This window comes from Fundulus heteroclitus, chromosome 9 (genome assembly GCF_011125445.2).
Source record: "Fundulus heteroclitus isolate FHET01 chromosome 9, MU-UCD_Fhet_4.1, whole genome shotgun sequence".
In the NCBI taxonomy this organism is placed as follows: Eukaryota; Metazoa; Chordata; class Actinopteri; order Cyprinodontiformes; family Fundulidae; genus Fundulus; species Fundulus heteroclitus.
The window spans coordinates 22,469,994-22,490,423 of record NC_046369.1 but is presented as its reverse complement, the minus strand read 5'-3'; the positions used below and the strand labels follow the sequence as shown (position 1 = coordinate 22,490,423).

General features: G+C 42.8%; 4 protein-coding genes across 8 annotated transcripts in view; 1 reads left to right on the top strand and 3 right to left on the bottom strand.

Moving 5' to 3' along the window:
• ap3d1 (adaptor related protein complex 3 subunit delta 1) overlaps nt 1–4,289 on the bottom strand; it is a 32,376-nt gene extending 28,087 nt beyond the window's left edge. For 3 of the 5 annotated variants that reach the window (XM_021324195.2, XM_021324196.2, XM_012877828.3), the window contains exons 1-2: nt 3,908–4,288; nt 543–638 (exon numbers count right to left, since the gene is read on the bottom strand). In XM_021324195.2, coding sequence (XP_021179870.2) covers nt 543–638; nt 3,908–4,003 — 192 coding nt within the window. In that variant the 5' untranslated portion in view covers nt 4,004–4,288. Of the gene's footprint in view, nt 1–542; nt 639–3,907 lie in introns of all 5 variants that reach the window. The other 2 variants (XM_021324194.2, XM_012877829.3) reach the window with 2 other exon arrangements.
• Nucleotides 4,290–5,197: 908 nt separating this feature from the next.
• hdgfl2 (HDGF like 2) lies at nt 5,198–14,289 on the bottom strand. Its single transcript, XM_012877907.3, has 16 exons — nt 14,039–14,289; nt 13,511–13,587; nt 12,504–12,645; nt 11,354–11,533; nt 11,014–11,136; nt 10,849–10,917; nt 10,565–10,745; nt 10,390–10,474; nt 9,986–10,283; nt 9,757–9,887; nt 9,599–9,666; nt 8,334–8,404; nt 8,145–8,246; nt 6,626–6,782; nt 6,431–6,548; nt 5,198–6,311 (listed from the first exon to the last, which is right to left on the bottom strand). The coding sequence occupies exons 1-16, from the start codon at nt 14,108–14,110 to the stop codon at nt 6,212–6,214; spliced, it is 1,974 nt and encodes a 657-aa protein (XP_012733361.2). The 5' UTR covers nt 14,111–14,289; the 3' UTR covers nt 5,198–6,211.
• Nucleotides 14,290–15,634: 1,345 nt separating this feature from the next.
• fh (fumarate hydratase) lies at nt 15,635–17,512 on the top strand. The gene is made up of 2 exons (XM_036141252.1): nt 15,635–17,230; nt 17,264–17,512. The coding sequence occupies exon 1, from the start codon at nt 15,711–15,713 to the stop codon at nt 17,208–17,210; it is 1,500 nt and encodes a 499-aa protein (XP_035997145.1). The 5' UTR covers nt 15,635–15,710; the 3' UTR covers nt 17,211–17,230; nt 17,264–17,512.
• A 220-nt stretch (nt 17,513–17,732) lies between these two features.
• On the bottom strand, nt 17,733–20,430 carry fam32a (family with sequence similarity 32 member A). Its single transcript, XM_012877850.3, has 4 exons — nt 20,289–20,430; nt 19,610–19,760; nt 18,021–18,074; nt 17,733–17,805 (listed from the first exon to the last, which is right to left on the bottom strand). The coding sequence occupies exons 1-4, from the start codon at nt 20,360–20,362 to the stop codon at nt 17,737–17,739; spliced, it is 348 nt and encodes a 115-aa protein (XP_012733304.2). The 5' UTR covers nt 20,363–20,430; the 3' UTR covers nt 17,733–17,736.

The window sequence follows — 20,430 nt, the reverse complement described above, 5'->3', positions numbered from 1 at the left end:
TGTTTTATCACCATCAGACCAGTTTTGCTTCAACAATTTAGAGTTTAGCCACTGATGGGGGGGAAATATGTCACTCCTGTGCAGTCAGGGCACTTCGCACCAATCGAACGATCAGAACAACCGTTTACATTAGAGATCGCCACGAATAACTCGTCTCACAATATTGCACAACACATTTTTATTCTGATCGGCCCTTTATTACGATTACTTATGTCCACGTAAACATAGCTGACAGGATTATAATCCCTGTTGTCACCAGTCTGCAAAAAATAACAAAATATATCATACTTTATTCAACAAGACAAACAGAAAACCGTTTTCTGTGCCTCTCTTCCAGATGATCCTTGTACACATCTTTACAGTGAAATGCACATAAATGCTTAATTGTTAAACAGAAGGACATGGTCTTCTAGCAGAAGAAGCATGGAGGGAAAGGAGCCACAGAGTGTGGTCTATGGGTGCATGAGTGTGTATGCGCAGAGCAGACGTGGCAGGCGGATGGGTGTGGAGGGAGGGGGGGGGGGGGGGGGGGTCGGTCTTACGTAGGTGAGCTTGCACACGGCGTTGGCCTTGACAGCAATGTTGTCCTGCTTGAGCTCCTGTTTGATCTCGTCGATGCACGTGGAGATGTATTTGGCCTGAGGACAGAGAAAGGAGCCGGGGAAAAGAGAACAGACAAAAGCAGACACCAGATCAGATTAGGTAGAGCAATATCCGGAGTGGCACATTTCTACCGAGCACCAGAAACCAGCGGTAGCAACCCTGGTTGGGCTGTGGTCGCTGTCCAGTCGACAGAAAGGGAGCTAAATGAAGACTTTCACACAAGCCATGCCCTTTTCTGTTGCTCTCCATCCAAGATTACACATATTAACACTCCTATTGTTGTCTTATAGGGAGGCAGCTGAGGCATGAACCAAACTGTAATCATATACAGTTGTACTGAAATACTTCAATGAAAACATGGCTAAACATAAAGCAGACGAGGCGTTAGAGGACACTATGAATAAAACAGAAATTGTTTAATCTGTGTCTCCTTATTTGCTTTCAACTTTTGTCAATAAATCCGAATGCCATTGAGTTTATTGTTTTAGATATGCAATTAAAAAGTGGAAACCTAGAATCGCTGATGAAGTCAAATACATCATTTTCATTGCACGTTTCCAAACAGCTCCATTAACACACAGATATAGGAAAATGAACCATATGAGTAAATGTAGCCTGAACAAAAAAAAAGGGCATTAAAAAGTCTAATAAACTAGGAAGACCTAAAGGAAAAATTGACAATTAAGGCCTCTGACAATTGCTTTTAAAAGAAGAGTTTCTAAAGCAGAGATGTGCACCTCCCATATGAAGAGGTGGAGCGTTGCTGCGTCCTATAACTTGGAAGTGGCGGATGAAAAAAAACAAACTTTATTACCTTTCGTTTTTCATGCGACTTTCACTGTGCTACAAATCAGTAATACGTTCAGGTAGATGTCATTCTGGAAACTTCTTCAACAGTTTCCACTAGACATTTTCCTTCCACTTAACTTTCCTTTAATATACTCGAACGTTGCACAGAAAAACTGACTTTTTTTCCCTTTTTTATTTTTAAGGAATGACCTTTGTGACTTTTGTCGGCAGTCATATCTATACTGATATTTATGCAAATCCTTCATTCAAACTCTTAAAATATTGGTTTATGAAACTAAATTATGGGTCGTTGTTAGCTGTAAGCCACAATAACCTAACTTGATTCTTTATAAATGCTATAAACGAGTTTCTATCTCTAAACTGGACTCCTGAAATAATTACTTTTTCGCCAAAACTCCGATTCATTCAGAAACAACTGGAAATAATTGGAAGCTTGAAAAGATCATCCCAAAAACAAATGGGCTGAGTTAATAACTGCAGCGACTCATCCGGGCTACCGCGGGAAAGTATTTCCCCCAACAGAGTTTAACCTTCCATGCAAGCAACCGGTCGGCCATTGTTGAGAGGGGCAATCTCACAAAACAAACACATACAGCTGTGTTAGCGTGTGCTGGTCATGTGTGTGCAGTCATGAGACAGCACAGCGACAGGAGGAGGAGGAGGAGGAGGAGGGACGGGGTGGGGTGCTGGGGGAAGAGTTCTGCTGTCGATCCATGAGACGCAGCGTTCAGCCGGACAAACCATCAGCGCAGACAACCTCTGTGGACAACGCTCTGGACCAATCAGAACACCTGAAACAACCGAGGCAAGGCCAACATAGTCATGATAGTGGCTCCCATCTATCTGGAGGGCCTGGATTCTCTAAAACTGTTGTCACGTGCAAAAGTGTCCCGTTTCCTTTCGTTTTACCCCAAGAAACCGACAAAAAGGCTTTAAATGGCTCCCTTTAGGAGCTGCTGGTCGACGTCAACTTGCTCTCTGTTCAAAAGCCTCGAAGGGGGGGAGCGAATGAATGAACCGGGCAGAAGACGCCGTCCACACGTGAAGAGCAAACAGGAATGTGGGCCAAGTACACACACACACAGGCACAGTATTAATATTTTAGCAAACCGTCCACCGTCGACTGGGCAACGAGCAACTTATCCGGGCGACCCGGGTTAGGTTACCAGCGAGGGCCGGGCGCCAGGCCGTGATCCAGTCAAGAGATCAAGCCTCTGTAGGCTCCAAAAACACAACTGATCCGAGAGTTTTGCGCCTGATATGTGCAACCTTTGATTGAATCTGCTGGTTTTAGTCGCTGCATAAAAAAAAGGGACCGCCTTCCAGACGTAGGCTGTGAGACGGCCAAGGTTTGAAAAGAAAACCGAGCACCAGCACCGGCTTAGTTCAACCACAGGACCGGCTGTGACAGAAAGGCAGCAGTTACACCGCGTCCCCACCCGACTGAGCGTGTTCGCATCATTCTCAACCAGGCTACAAGCATCACTTCCTTTGCTCATAGAGCTGCGGATGATTTCATCCAACACCGGGTCAGCCTGCGGCGGGCCGCGCTAAAGATCGCTTCAATGGAAGCCACACAGGTCCACCTCCTCAGTTTGCAAAAGCAAAATCTGAAAATGAAGGACGAGGCCTCCTGAAACATTTTAAAGGGCTTCTGCCTAGTGGGATTTGTTTTGCTTTATTGTTGGGATTTGTCCTGTTTATAAACTGTAATGCAGTCTGTGGCACACTTGTAGAAGAGATTGTTGAACTCAGTGAGTTTATTATTATTATTTTTTTCCCCTGGGCTAACAGAGATTGAAAACTAAACACGTGAACACAAATATAATAGTCTCAAGATGCGGACTGGTCAACCTAAGACTCCAGCTAGGCACAAGATGGCGAGTTGCCTTTTTCCCTGTTTTAAACACCCCCAAAAACCAAAAAGTGTTTTGTGTACGTTCTTTTAATACACATGCGTTGCAGTTTGAACCAGCGGGAGGCCGGTGAGCTGCAGGCCACTCCAGTAATCCTTCGTTGTGTTTTGATGTCGCCTGTCCTATCCTGAGCACTCATTTCCTGGTAAAACACTGTGATTCATTGCCATCTTCTTCCTCTTAACTGTTAGCCAGCTGTCAGTGTCAGCCCTCGTTTCGAACCCGACGCGGTTCGGAAAACTACTGTGCAGGTCTGACTGTGTAAATAATAATAATAATAATAATAATAATAATAATAATAATAATAGAAGAATGTCATGAAGCAAGGCTAAAGCTCCGCTGTCTAAGCGGCTGGATCTAACTGGTTACCTGCTAACCGTTGCCTCTAACGTCTGGGCTAACGTTAACTGACCTACTGTTAACCGTTAACCGTTAACGTTCGTTAGCTAGTCGCGGTATAACGGTGACGTTAAACCGAGTTGAATTATATATATATATATATATATAAATATAAAAAAAAAAACACTATGAATGGTGCCTTTTTGGGTGTTCCAGATAGCAGGGTGTGCTCGCTTTACCTCATCTTCCTTGTGGTTCCTAATGCCACGTACTAAATCCTGGAGGTTTTTATCGAACATCCGATCGATGCTCCCTTTAACAATCTTCAAAGCCATGTCTGCCTGCGACTCGTGCCGCTTGCTCTCCGTCTCTGTCCCGCGGGGCCAGGCGCCTCGCGGAGAGGGTCCTTCTCTGGGTGCAGACCGACAACGGGGCTAGTCTGTCATCCACCCGGGTACCAGTGGAGTTGGCGGTCCGCTACAGTCTACCGAGCCCGGGTGGGTAGGGGAGAGCTACTGCTGCTGCTGCTGCTGAGGCCGGACGGTGCGTCCCGAGCTGTGCAGACAGACGCTGGCAATGGATCAGCGTAGGAAATGGCTGACAAAATGGCGTCTGAAGTCAGCTGACTGGAGCGTTGAAGATTCTCCAGAGGGAATCGGTGGCCTTAAAGGCCCAGAGCCCCCAGTTAACGACACTGGTCTGCTCTGTAGCAGCGCTAACCCTCACAGTCATAGAAATGTCGACACACGAGAAAATCACCTTTAACTAAATGTGCTTTAAATACAAATTACAAGTTAAAAGTATTTATTCCTGTATTTTCATAGAAAATAACTATCAAATTGACAATAGAATTGAAAAGTATCCTAGTTAATATATATATATATATATATATATATATATATATATATATATATATATATATATATATATATATATAAAAGAAATAAACCCACACAGAAAATAAATGAAATAACATCCTAGGATATTAAAATTAATGGTTTTATGCCCAACAAAACGTGTATTTTTTTTGGTGCAGTCTTGTATATTTTCACTAAATAAAAATGATAATTTCAGCGAATATGTATTTTTGTTTTTGACATATTTAGTAGATGAACTGTAATAAAATGAACCCCAACTGTGCAGCTATACATATTTTTATATATTTTACCTGCTCTAAAAGATTTTTTTTCCCCTTCATAGAAATAGTTTTATTAGAAAACAACCATAAAACTGAAAGATTAAAAAAAAAAAAAAACTTTAGAAAATCATTGCAATATATATTTTCAAATAATACATTTGGAAGGCCTAAAAACAGACATTTTTATACTATGTATTTTATATATATTTTTTTAAACCAGAGGCTTTCCTTCAACACATATTTTAATTAAAATGAAATATATCCCACATTTCCCAAATTAAATACGTTTTCAGAATTTTATCTAAAATAATAGATTCTCGGCCGCTGTTTCTTTTGCACCATTAACCCGTGTCATTTATTATACTGTATCAATAGAGAACAAGTGAACAAATCCATGCTGAGATTTTTATTCAACTCAACTACGTCATAGAAACGCTTTGACAATTTACATAACACTAAAAACACATGTATGCACATAGAAAATGCTGAAATAGGCTGCAGCTACAAGAGATCTCCATAGTTCCGAGAGCAGTTTTCAGTTTTTTTTTTTGTTGTTTTTGCCCCAAATAATCATGATTGACTGAAAGCAGACACTAAAACGGAGATTGCATGGTGCTTAACTGCCCAGCAATTATTTTTAAAGACAAAACCGTGATCCTATGGGAAAAAAAGGCAATAAAAAGGAGGTGGACCTCAGTTAGAAAACAGCTTTTTAGTCGCTCTTTACATTTCAGACCGTAGTAACTATTTTCAGACCAGATGCTTAAATACATAACATAAAAAGACTCACAGACAGTACTGTACCACTCTGGCAATGCCACACACACACACACACACCCACACACAGACAAGAGGCCTTAGTGATGTTTGGCAGGCTTTATAAAATTAAGCAGACACAGGTAAAGGTTTGCACAAAAAATCCTTTCGAAACAGATGAATTCCTCTCCCAGTCTTCCTGGCCTCTCTTTAAAATGAGCTTTGCACCACTGCATCCTGGGTACAAGAGCTACAAAAAAAAAAAAAAAAAAAGTGATTTCTTTTACTACATGTGGGGCGGTTGAACGAGTTCATGTGGGAGACAAATGAGGCAGGCAGTTTAAGTTGAACCAAATGAGAAGAAAATTCCTTAAACATTTAAAAGAAACATTTCATTTAGCAGTGAGAGACGATGGACCAAACAGACAGAATGGCTTTCTGACTTAATATCAGTGTACCACAAACAATCCAAAGCATCAACATTTGTAGGTGTGTGTGTGTGTGTGTGTGTGTAACAGGTGCTGTAGGAAATGCTGGGTGTGTGCGGCGATGCTGCCGGGCCAGTAGCAGTGTCTGATCATCAACCAGAGGCCACCGTCTTTTAGCACTTGGTCCGCTGCCGGGGGGGGGGGGCGTTGTAGAGAGTCTTTTAGGTTTCTACGGCGGCCGGTTCCGGCTCTGCTGAGACGGAGCCGTCTGCTTCCTCATATGTGGGTGTCTGTTGTTGAGCTGGGCTGTCTGAGCCGGGCCTAGGGAGAAAAAAACATTACAGCAGATGCAGGAACTATACTTAAAGGTCAGCCATTTATTTTTTTTATATTGAAACAATGCTCCAAACATGGCACCGCTGGAAGGTGCAGACGTTGACCTGTTAGGACTTGAACCCGGGCCATCGTTATTCTCCTCTTTCGGCGGCGACTTGGGGTTTTCGTCTTCCTCCGGGTCATCTTTTTTCTCCTCCGATTCCCCGTTCACTGGTGCGGATTCTGCAAAAGAGGCCGATTAAGCATTTTTAAATGCGCGCAGTAGGAGGTAAACTCAAGCTGGAAGCGTTTCGTCTTACCTGCATTTTCCGCCTGCTTTTCGTTATTCTCCGTTTCTTTGTTCTCCGTTTTGGGTTTAGCTGCCAGCTCCGGTTTTCCCACGAAGCGAAGTTTTAGCTTGTTGTACACGTCGCTGGCCTTCTCCATGACTGCGGCGCTGGCTTTATATCGCCGAATCTGACAGGTTTAGATTCCATAAAGATCGTGAGAGAGAAAAAGATTACTACAGTAGGGACAGTCAAGTTACACAAGGAGATATAAAACGATCTAAACCTAGCTTTACAAAGTGTAAAAAAGTAAATAAAAAATACGACAATGGAACAGATATAAAAACGTTGCATATCCTGTTAAAAGCAGATATTTCCAAGCGCCGTATGAAAAGACACAGAACCTCACTGTTCAACTAAACTTTAGCCGTTTTAAGGTTGGTTAGGATTAACAAAACTGTTTGTTTGCAAAACGTCAGAAAAAACAAACAGAATTTGAGCTTTTTTAACCTTTCTTTGAATTCTGAACTTTATAAATGTTCTCGTTTGTAGGCTTGACTTTAAACAGCTTGACTCGAGCAACATGTATGAGCAAGCTTCTTGTAACACATTGCTGGTATTTTGGCCCATTCCTCCTGACTCAACTGCTGCTTGTTTGTTTGTTGGCTCCCTTATCCTAAATACCATTTAATTTTGTCCACTGATATCCTACGAGATCTGGATTTTGTGGCGGAAACTAAAAATCAGTGACTTTGTTGTCCTTGAACTACCCTGCAGCTCATGTCACAATGTAGTTAGCGTCCATTTCAAAGAGCAGCTGATACCAAAACTCCAACTTCCGGACTGTTTAAGTTGAGTTGTTGCTGAATTTTTTTCCAAATAATGTTCTTTTCCTGCCATCCCATACTTCACGGTTGGGATGGTGGTCTCAGCTTGCAAGCTGTCCTTTTTCCTTCAGATGTAACAATGAGCATTATGACCAAAAGTTCAAATTCACTGTAATCAGACCATAGGACACATCCACAAACGTTGAGGTGTAATTCCCCATTACTCCAGTTTTGGAGTAATGGCTTCTTCCCCTCTGAGTGGCCCTGTAGCCCATGTTGCTACAGGACTGGTTTCAGCCAGCATCATAAGGTCGTTTGCTTTTCCTCTTATCTTAACTCAGATAATTCACACCCAAACACATTCATCTCTGAGGACACAGAACCTGTTACCTCCCTGATTCTGATTGAAGCCGAATATTTGAGCTTTTGTCATAAAATGCATCCACAGGAGTCAATCAAGTGAACTAAAATGTTATGAGTTAAAGAAAAAAAAAAATGAAACAAACCTTTCTTGTTATTCTGGCACTTAGCACTCAGAAATAAGTCGAGTGATCATAACAGACCTTAAACAGGTGCTGTCTGATTTTAAACTCAGACGCAGAGTAAATAAAGACTATATTTCAATAACGGTGTATGTAAACACCTGGTTTGAGCTGCATATTTGTGAAAGGCTATAATGTTTTCCCCCCTTCTAAATGCACAGACATAATCCCAGAGAAAAGCACCTTTTTTAGTGTAGCAATAACTTCAGCGTTTTTATGGAGAATCTGGCTGGTGACGGGTACGGATTCAAGCTCTTCAAGTGCTTTCAGACACCGGTCAATGTCCTAAAGTACAACAAAAAAAACACCCAACGATTAATATTTCATGGCAACAGAAGGATATAAAAAGGAAACTACATTATGTTTACTTACTGGGTTGTCCACTTTAAGTGCAAATTTTATATCTGTATGGAGTTTCTGTAGCCTTTCCTCTGGTGACGGCTCTAGAAATTGATGATAAAAAAAAAAAAAAAAAAAAAAAAGCACAATTATCTCTTTACCCGTTTGAATTAAAACGGGTAATTAAAAACTATTAAACCAGGTAAAGTCTCACTGGGATTAAAAATCAATTTTCCAAGAGGGACCTGGCAATTTAATTGATTCTTTATAGAAGCAGCCAACCCCCCTGGACTTCTCACTTTTTGTCCATTTATTTCTTGTCATGGATAAACATTCCCCTTCATAGGGGAATGTTTATCCATAACAACATAGTACATAACAAAATAGTACATAGTTGGAAGAGAATGAAGAATCAGACATGATTTAAGTTTTTTGATCTGAAAATTATGACATTATTCTATTCAGCCCTCAGCATTGAGTCAATACTCTGCAGAACCCCCTTTTGCATCAATCGCAGCTGCAGGTATTTTTGATGTTTTCACATCAACAGACAGATTTATTTATTTATTTTTGCCGCATTCTTCATTGCAAAATAGCTCAAGATCAATCAGACGAGATGGAGAGTGACTGGTAAAGGCAATTTTAAAGATTCTCAGTCTGATCCAGTCCTAGACGGACCCGACACTCATCTGACAAGAGCGCCTTTTCTCATGTTTGGAGTGATCCTTGCATGGTTTCTGGCTTTCTTGCTGCCAATCCTCCATAAAAGGCCAGATTTTTGTAACGCACAACTAATAGTCGTCTTGTTAACAAATTCTTCCACCATAGCTGTGGACCTTCGTAGCTCCTTCATGGGCCTCTTGGCTGCTACTCCGAGTAGGCCTGTGAGTCTAGGTGGATGGTGATCTCTTACTCGCCACATTTTCAGACGATGGATCGAACGGAAATCTGTGAGATCGTCAAAGCTTGGGAAGCTCCATAACTTCCTCCCTGCCCAGGGTCCTGTGTTCCTTGGTCTTCATGATGCAGTTTGTTCCCTAAAATAAACCTGAGATCTTCACAGGTCAGCTACATTTTACTGAGATTAAACTACACACACACACTATTTAATAATTAGGTGAGCTTTAAGGGCGATCATTGGCACTGGAATGCATTTAGAGGTATCAGAGGAAACGGGCCGGACGTTCGTCGTTGCAACATGGCAAAGTAAAAAGCGGTCCAGGGGTATGAATATATTTAACAGATGTTTTAATGACTGAACACCAGCTGCAGTGCAGATGAAACGGAGCGCTTCTGACCTTTTTTCTTTTCCACTTTCTTCTCTGGCGGCCTCTCCGATCTGCGTTTGGGTTTATCGGGCTTAGACCTAAGTCAGAAGGAACGCCATGATCAGTGTCCTTTAATATTTAATCAGGTTCTTCTAATGACATCCGCATTCTGCGCTCCGTTCGCTCACCTCGCTCTGGACTTCTCCTCGGCACGTCTGGCTTTCTTCTCTTTCAGCTCCTTCTCTTTCCTATCTTTTCTTTCCTTCTCCTTCTTTATTCTTGCCTTCTGTTTGTCTGCCTTCTTTGGTGGCTTTTTCACCTTTTTGACAAGAAAAAAAAACAAAACATCTTAAATATGCCACCATTTAAAAATAAAAAAATGAATAAAATTCATAGGAGTTCCCATTTGAAACCTACCTCCAGCTGGGATGGAGAATCAGAGTCTGAGGGAGCGGGGATGGGGGGCGGCGGGGGTTTCTTGGACTTCTTCAGTGGATGATCGTCTATACCTTCATCCGAGCTGCTGCTGCTGTCACTGTTGTCCCCTTTTTTGCCCTTGTCCTTGTCCTTTTTCTTTTTCTCGTCCTCCTCTTTCTCTCTCTCCCGTAGCCGGCGGAGCTCCTCGGCCTCCTCTTTTTTCCGCCGCTCCTCCAGCTCTCGGCGGCGCTCCTCGTCGCGTTTCTTCCACTCGCTGATGCGGTCGGGTTCACTGTCGCTGTTCACAGGGTGGGAAGTCGTTCAGGCGCCAAGTCTGACATTCACGTTCAAAGCAATCATCAGTTTAATGACGGCTAAACAGATTAAATGTAGGGAAGTCGGACCTGTCGCTGCTGGAGGAGGACGTCGGAGCCCGTTTAGCCGGGGCCGGTTTGGGTTTTCTCGCTCGAGGCTTTGGAGCTGCTTTCTCTAGGAATCAAGAAAAACACGACCATAGCAGGTCAGAAAAGGCCTTTTTCTTAAGTACTTTTGGATGAACTGGGGATTCAGAAGTAGCACCTTTCTTGCGAGGCTGGGGGCCCTTGCGGGGAGGGGGGTCCGACTCTGACTCAGACTTGGAGCCGGACTGGGACTCGGAGCCAGACAGAGCCGGCCGCGGCTTCTCGTCCTCGGAGTCGCTGTCTGCTGCCTTCTTCTCTGACCCCGATGCAGAATCTGAATCCGACTCAGAGGAACCTTTCTGAAGAGTCCCAGAGAGAAAAGGATGAAGAGCAAATAGGAAGTTTATATGATGTGGAGCGCAAAATAAACCGTCAACGTTTAAAACAGGTTTCCTGTTTCACCTTCTTCTTCCCTCTGCCCGCTGCTTTCTTTCCTCCTCGTCCACCAGGTTTCTTCTCTGGAGTAAAATCCTGTTGGAAGACAAATAAAAGCCAGATTCAGAGGCTGTGTCTCTTTGTCTCCGCAGTCAGCAGTCATACCACGACACATGCGTGTGCGCAGGTGACCTTGTCGCTGTTTTTGCCAGAATCAGACTCTGAAGCCGTTGGTTCTGACTCAGAGGGGGAGCCGCTCTCCTCTTCGTCTTGGTCACTGGAGGACCCTCGAGGTTTCTTTGGAGGGGGTGGCCGCTTGAGAAAAAATAATAATAATAGGGAAGAGTTATTTCTTATTTGACTATCCAAACTTTTTTTCTTTTTGCTTCCTCTTGTGGACATTTTTCTATAAACATAAAAAAAATAATAATGCACTTATGGTGCCTGACTTTTTAACCACACCCACTTTCTGTTAAGCTCAACAACATTGAAAAAAAAAATTCATCTATAAATATCCAAATACTTTGTTTACCTTGGGAGGCTGCGGCTTTCGCTTTACCCCACCCCCCCTCCCTCTGTCGTCACTCCCTGAATCGGACTCGTCCTCGCTGCCGGAGTCGGCTTTCTGAGGAACCGGAGCGTCTTCGTCGTCCTCCTCCTCATCGCTTCCTGCTGCTGGTTCGTTTCCCTCACTGTCAGATGAGCTAGCCTGCTGCAGAAATATACCAGAAAATGCATTCACTAACATATTGGCACAAAAATGATCCAGCGTAACGTTACAGAATATTTAAAACTTGCAACTCTCATGTGGAGAGTCAGCATTCGGTACGGGATGCTCACCAGTTTCGGGATATCCCAAAGTTTTTCATCCTACAGGTCCCACAGTTTAAAATCCTTTTAAACCTAATTATCAATATGTTATATTGGCAACAGTGTGTAGATCTGGTGTATCTCGGTTCTCACTAGCTAAATTTACACGCACAAAATTTCACTATCAGATTAAAATGCATTCGTAATAAATAATTGAATTGAACCGTTTATATGGGCACACAATCAATTAATCGATCATAATGCGCCTGTATATGCACCTGGCTTTATTCAGAATAAAACCACTCTGAAATATGCAGTTACCAAGTTCCCCTAAAAAAAAAAAATAACACAGAAGTATCTCAGTCTTTGATTAACTTGAGGCTGACAAATTTCTCTGTTGTAATTGTAATCTCATTCAGATTACAATTTCATTCTGATTGCGCTAAATCCAATCATAATATACCGATTGGCTAGTTTATATGACACATTTTTATTCCATTGGGCCTTTTATTCCGATTACTTTTGTCGATGTAAACGTAGCTATTGAAATTTACTAGATCATATTACACACTGTGGTGTTTTTTTGTACAGAAATGTGGTCAAATATATGAAGTACCTATTGAGTATTTATCTGCACTTTCCTAAAAGCTTGCCTCAAGCTGTAAAATAAACCAGAAAGAGAAGTGAAGAGACTTCTAGAGATAAATAGGAAACTCTAAACCCCTGAGCGCCTATCAGCTTAAATGTGAACAACATTTCATCAAAAGTGAGCCCAGATCCTTTGCTCCACACTTCCAATCAGGAAGACATATATGTGAGAGTTCCTTCTCACTTCTGGAAGTGGCAAGATTTTGAATATCTGGCGTACTTACTGCAGGCGGGGCACTGTAGGAGGCATGCGGGTTGTTCTGGATCTCCCATAAACCTTCGTTGAAGCCCTTCCTTTTGTTGGGCTTTCCAAAGCGCTCGCTGTACTTTTCATATGGGAAAAGGTCTTTTGCTGCAAGGAATGCGCTGTGGCCAAGAAAACAAGAAAGTTTTAAATTAAATTAGGGTACTGAAAAACAGGCTAGTGGTTCAGGCCGACAGGATGTTTGCATTTGGATGAGAAGGAAAGTTTATTATAGTGAGACTTGGAAACGGGATGTTCTGCCCCCTGCTGGTGGATTTGTGTACTGCTCGTTCTGTCCTGCCAAATACTGTCTCAAGGCATTTTCTTTGGCTTCACCATTAATACTCCCATTACACAGCCAATATGGCCATACAGCACAAGAGTCAGGATTTATTAAAATGTAATTCAATTCATCAAATAGGGATCATCCATAATCCTTACAGCGCTACTTGAGCCATCACATAAACATGGCAAATTTAGCCAGACAACTGGAAATTATAGAGATGCACCAATCAGTCAAGGAATGATTTGAATGGAGGAATTCAAAGCCTTAAGATCAGAAACTGAAAACCTGATTCATTAAATAAATCAAAATTATGAAGGGACTCCAGTTTTGATCTACAAACTCAAATAAGAGTGTGTATTTGATACACTTTTTGAATGAATTACATAACTTTCAACGGATTAAGAGCTGTAATTTTCTTTTGGATTCAAATGCATCACCAGCTCAATCAATAAACATGCGAAATATTTCCCCCTCGTTTCGGTGTTGTGGTCCTTTGGGCTAAAAATAAATAAATAGACAAAATGGATTTGAAAAGCAAAACTGAAATTTGACAGAAAAGGTTTGATCTTCAATATTTTTGTTTGTTTGTTTGTTGTTTTTTTAAATGCAGGAAGTAAAATAAAAAATATGGAGAATAATTAAAACTGGAGCCACATCATTAACAAAAATGAATAAACATCTCTGCTGAACACTGCACTCACGTTTCATGAGTCCCAAAGAAGAAGATGGGGATTTTATTAGGGGGTGGTTTCACAGCTCCGTCAGCCACATCTTCAATCTGTAACCAAGCACAATATCCCAGCAACAACTCAAACATCACTCTGCCATGTCTGAAACACCATCACTGACAAGTTCTGCTGAAGAAGAGCCCAGGTGTTCGCCTTTTTGACGCCACCGGGAGGGGGATTTGTGATCCAAGAATCAAGGCAGAGTTATCTCAAACGTCATTTCCAAATTAACGTTAGCGTCGCTTGTATGTTTTTTTTTTTTTTCTTTCTGCTCCCCTTGCAGATCAAACCAACATCCTATGCAAATGTCACCGCTGCATCGCTGGCTGCGGGGCTTTATGACAAAGCGACTGCTAGCTCACACGGGTTAAGTTATATAACTGTTTATGTATTTTAGATACTGCAAAGATACACAGAGAAGCTTCCACAGCGTCCCATGCAGAGCAACCAACCCACCCCCTCCTCCTCCTCCTCCTCCTCCTCCTCGGGCTGCTTGCTTACCCTAGCTGGCCAGTGGGGGTATCCCTTCATTTTAGCGAAGACCAGGTCTCCGGCCTGGAAGTTGTACGGCATCGTCCCACCTCTCCGTGCTGCCCGGGTGTTAAAAGCGTTCCGCTGGCGATTCGCTGTCTGTGTCCCTCCGGCTCTAACGTTCTCAGGCTGACACGAAACCTGGAAACGATGGAGTCTGCTAACGAGCTAGCTGCATACTAACCGATCTTGGCGTTACCGCGAGAAGAGAACGCGAGAAGAGGAGAGACGGAGCTCAGCAGGTACTTCCGCTCAGGGAAACACGCTTTGCCTTCAAAATAAAAGACCATCTGGAGAATTTTTAGAAACGAGCGACCGATTTTAGACAGCCTACTTACTATTGTTGAATTTAAACAAAGCATTGTCAAAAAAACAAAAAAAAAAAAAAAGAAGAACGCATATAGCCTACAACATTTTATTTACAATATATCAGTTCCCCCTTTCAGTTTGCCAGTGTTTATATCTACTTAACAAAACACACTTAACCTCTTTTTATTATTCTTGATGACGATTGTCAGATAATAATTTGCAGTCATATTAAAAATCAAGTATTTTCATGAACATTATAATGACACTTGGAGAGATGGACATTTGCTACAACTACAATCTGACCTTTGTATGTACAAAAAAATACAATATTTCAACAAATAAAGAAATCTCACAAGTTGCCGCAAAAAATGTAAACAGATCTGAGTTTTGGTGGTCCAAACTCACGTTTAAGGTCATGACTTTGGATGTCATCTTAGATTCTGCAAAGGAATTGTACACACTTCAAAACCACTCATAAAGATTACGGGTACTATTATTATTTTATTTTTTTAATCAACAATGAAAACTGAAGGTAAAAATTTAATCACAGCACTCGTGAATGTGTTGGAAGTCCATCAACTCTAGCACAAGTTAGTGTGCTAATAGTGGCAATATTGTACTCCATTATTTGCTGACACATACCTACCAGAGGTGGGAAATAATGTTACTGTAAAATCAGTGTCACTGTTTTAGCCAATTTAATGCATATGTTTATTATCTCTTTATTGTTTATATATTTATTTAGATATTCTATATGGAGTTGGAAATATATATAATATATATATACACACACACACTTTATAAAGTACTTAAACATACCATACCACAATCAAAAGGTCATATACCTAGTTAAATAAGTAGATTAGTTTTTTTTTTTATCTATGCAACAGATAAAAGATCCCCCGCAAAAAATAATATATATATATATATATATATATATATATATATATATATATATATATATATATATATATATATATATATATATATATATATATATATATATATATATATATAAAAGAACAGGCTAGCTAGGTGGTGGTTGTTCTGGTGGTCTTGAGGTATAAAATTCGGTATCTGGAAGGACAAACCATGGGTCATACAAGGCACATAACTGAAGTAAAAAAAACAACAACTTTATTTGTCATAGCAAAAATAAAGGCGCGATGTTTTGAAGAGCTTCCCACTTCCGGGTGAAGCACCCGGAACTCCCGCCTCTCTCGCTCCCCGATTGGCTGACCCCCCCTTTCGGGGGTAGCTCGTCGCCCAATGACAGGTTACAATGTGGAAAGCTGCGTTGACCTCCCCCGAAATTCACCTCTAATGAGAAGCCATGTTTCGCTCATTAAGAAGGGTTCCGCAGTTTAACTGCAGCCTGCTGACTCTGCAGAGACTTCACACCAGCTCAAAGCTGCTGATCTGCACGTCCAGGATGGCCGCCTCAGAGTTCAGGCTGGAGCGGGACACGTTCGGCGAGCTCAAGGTCCCCGCTGACAAGTACTACGGCGCCCAGACCGTCAGATCCACCATGAACTTCAAGATCGGGGGACCCAGCGAGAGGATGCCGATCCAAGTGATCAAGGCCTTTGGGATACTGAAGAGAGCCGCCGCCGAGGTGAACAAGGAGTACGGCCTGGACCCTAAGCTGGCGGAGGCCATCATAAAGGCTGCGGACGAGGTGTCGGCAGGTAAACTGGACGATCATTTCCCTCTGGTGGTGTGGCAGACCGGATCGGGCACTCAGACTAACATGAACGTGAACGAGGTGATCAGCAACCGGGCTATCGAGATCCTGGGGGGGAAGCTGGGCTCCAAGGACCCGGTCCACCCGAACGACCACGTCAACAAGAGCCAGAGCTCCAACGACACCTTCCCCACCGCCATGCACATCGCCGTGGCCACGGAGGTGCACCACGTCCTGCTGCCCGGCCTGCAGACCCTGCACGACGCGCTGGCCGCCAAGGCCGAGGAGTTCCGCGACATCATCAAGATCGGACGCACGCACACGCAGGACGCCGTGCCGCTGTCGCTGGGCCAGGAGTTCAGCGGCTACGTCCAGCAGGTGAAGTACAGCATGGAGAGGGTGAGGGCCGCCATGCCCAGGGTGTACGAGCTGGCGGCGGGCGGCACGGCGGTGGGGACGGGCCTCAACACCCGCGTCGGCTTCGCGGAGAAGGTCGCCGCCGCGGTGGCCTCCCTCACGGGCCTCCCGTTCATCACGGCGCCCAACAAGTTCGAGGCGCTGGCCGCTCACGACGCGCTGGTGGAGCTGAGCGGCGCCCTGAACACGGTGGCCGTCAGCATGATGAAGATCGCCAACGACATCCGCTTCCTGGGCTCGGGCCCGCGCTCGGGCCTCGGGGAGCTCGTGCTGCCGGAGAACGAGCCCGGCAGCAGCATCATGCCGGGCAAGGTGAACCCCACCCAGTGCGAGGCCATGACCATGGTGGCGGCGCAGGTGATGGGGAACCACGTGGCCGTGACGGTGGGCGGCAGCAACGGCCACTTCGAGCTCAACGTCTTCAAGCCCATGATGGTGAAGAACGTGCTGAACTCCGCGCGCCTGCTGGGCGACGCGTCCGTCTCCTTCACGCGCAACTGCGTGGCGGGCATCCAGCCCAACACGGAGAGGATCAACAAGCTCATGAGCGAGTCCCTCATGCTGGTGACGGCGCTCAACCCGCACATCGGCTACGACAAAGCCGCCACCATCGCCAAGACGGCTCACAAGAAGGGCTCCACGCTGAAGGCCGTGGCCGTGGAGCTGGGCTACCTGACCGAGGAGCAGTTCGACCAGTGGGTGAAGCCAAGCGAAATGCTCGGGCCCAAGTGATCCGTAACACTACAAAAAACATTGGAGAGACGGTTGAACTGCTTTGGAGATACTGTTTTCTAAATCCTGACATAAAAAGCTGCAAGGTTTCGCCATTATGTGTGTTTTTGCATACTTTGAGTCTTAAACTCTCTGTATTGTTGGTGACGCATCCCACGAAGTGCAGTAAAGCCGTTAATTTACACAAAGTTGTATTTCTGCACATTTTGTTTTTTTCCTGTTAAATATGAACAGTTTACATCATATGCAGGATGTGCCATATTTGCAGTGTCCCGAATGATTAAAAACAGAACATACCCTGACCACATTTGTCTTCATTCAAACACTGGAAAGATCAGTGGAGTATGAGTATAACAAGGAGCACGTTAAAAGGATATTAAATACTTTATTGTGCACAGCAATAGTTACAGCCAAAAGAAAAATGAATCCCAGTTCAATCCAAAAACTGGCTTTTCATACACATGAAAGGGAGGAAAAGTAAAAAAAAAAAAAAAATATTAAACGAAAACATGGGCTTTTTCTTTTTTTACTTGGTCCAGCTGACTTTTGGAATATCATAATGCTCCGTAAGGTTGTCCAGATGGCGATTGAAATCCTAAACAGAGAAACAGATCTTTAGATATATACACACACCTTTAAAATATGTATTCATATTCTATATTAAGAATTTTATATGAAAATATGGCAATTAAACCAGCTAATAAAATGGCAGGTAATATAATCTATACCCATTAACGATCGCTCTCTAAACAGTCATTGACTGAGGCCCATTTTTCAGAACCTGGCCGGCCAGGATCAGACATGACTCACCTCAACTCTGTGCTTGTGAGTCTTTGACGCCTTCTTCAAAATTCGCTCCATTTGCTGTAAGAGAAAAAAATATTTCAAAAACCCAGTACAATGCCCTCTAAACACAGCCAAACTCAATGCCTTTGTATGACAAGTTACTAAAAAATACTTATGTTTCTACGTCGACCTAAAACTATAAATGCACAGCCACGTGTAATTTTGATAAGATGGAAATCTTCTGAGGTAAGATTTCTGCCTTTCGTCCTGTTGGATATATCAATAGTTTGCAAAACAACACAGTTCTGAGTACTGCAAGTTAATCTAAAACTAGTTTGATTTTGAGGAGGGCAAAAGGGTTTGTTGACTGATCTGGACAGTATCACCCCAGTGCTAGAATCTGCAGTGGAAAAACTGTTTTCTACTGAAAAACAACTAACTACAATCAAGTGTTTTTGCCACAACTAAAACTTCCAGGTCAAACAGAATATCAGACAAAGATAACCTAATAAAGATGCAGTTGAGCAATTCTGTTTTTAATTCAGGAAAATATTTACCCAAAGCAGCATGGCCCGATGTGAAAAGTAATCCATATTTTGTTAAATTGTAACTAAATCACATTTGATTGGGAAAAGTTTAAACGTTCACCAGCAACACCCAGGCCTGACTACTGTCAGAGAATGAAGGCCACGTTTGAGCAAAAACAAGACAGACACCTGTCAATGTTGTTAAAATTAAAACAACTCATGATTATCTCAGTGGATTTCTGGGATGAATATTCACTAGAGTTTCTAGAGGGAACTTTTTGGAAGATGAGCATCCTGTCATATCTTCCATAAAAGTAATGCAGCAATTCAGAACAAAAACCTCATACAAACAGTCAAAGGTGGGGATGATAAAGTGATGGTTGATGCCGCTTTCGAGGACTTTCTGGACCTGAACGGCTTCAGAAAACCGACGCAGCAAGATATTTTGATCCTAGGCAGAAAATCCTGAAGGGGAATAGCTGGCTATCAATTTGTGCTCTTACAATGAGCAGCACTTGAGTTACGCAGCAGGAAAAGATTAAAAACTCACAAGCAAGTCCCACTCTGAACTGCTATAGAAGAAAATAAATTGGTTTTGCTGTGGCCTAATTGTTGATTATGTATAGCACCCTCTGTTCTGCACACTAACAATCTGGGACTGCTCCTATCAAATCTGTTTGGGGAAACGATGGACATCCAGCAGGACTCTCCAAGCTGATTGGATGAAGCCTACTAAACGTTGGTTTTAGCCAATCACGATATCAAATTAAAGCGTAAGCAGCAGACGCCATGAGAAACCTCAACAAGGTAAACTAGTCAAGGCACTTCTTGCTGTTTAGGGTTCTCTGCAGCACATTTCAGCGTAATGGACCGCCAAGCTGAAAGTTGGTAAAAATATGCTGAAATTAGATGTTTGAGAGCAACACAGAGAAGTCAGTAAAGCTGATGAATTATGCACCTGCCAGCGATAAACCTCCAGAACAACAAGCCAATGCTAGCTGTTATTAAACCCATTTATTGGTATTAATTTTTACTGTCCCTGTTCTAACACCAATGGCAGCAGCTCAGATGTTGGAGGATATTTACCCTCTTTTCTTGCATCTTGTCAAAAGCGATTTGCGCTGGGGTCCTTTTGTCGATGTACGCTTTCTTTGTTTTCACTTCCTCCTCCTCCTCATTCTGGCTCGTCACAACCTGCTCCAAGCGATGCTTGCTCTCTTTGTTCTTCTTCTTCTTCCTTCCAAAAGAAAAAAAAATAGACATTGGATTGCCTTTCTCCACTTCGTTTGCTGTCTTTCTCTTCTACTATGGTGTTTTGAAGAAGACGGGGTCTTAGGGCATAGTTTCTTATTCGGCATCAAAAATAATTTTTTGGAACTTAAGCAAAAAATTTAGTATTTTCACTGATTTGTTTGAAGGAAACCCCGCGTGTATTATGTGTATTTCGAAACTTGTCTTGGCCGTATGATCGCAAAAAAATTGGCTGAGCTATCGCTGCTAATGCTACAAGTCTAGCATTTTCAGCTTTACATAAAAAGCACTACATGGTGTTTTTCGTCGAGGGAACTGTGAACATTGATATGTTTTAAGTCTAATTGCCATTTTCATGCTCACGAAGAATATGAATCCAAAACAACTATCGCCATCTGCTACCAGCTAGCTGGCTAACAGGCTTTCAGAGGCTAACGTTATAACACCAGCTGTTTTAATGGCAGCGACCCAGTTTAGAGTTAAGACTGTGTTTAGTTAATATGAAAACACCTACTTCTTTCCTGCTGAAAGGTCTCCCAAACCCTTAATTTTTAGGGAGCTCTTCTGGATCTGGTCGTACTCGGACATTTTCGAGAACTTTTCCTGTGGTCTTCTTCTCCTTTGTTATCGTACGAGTCAACGGAGCGTCTCTCTGC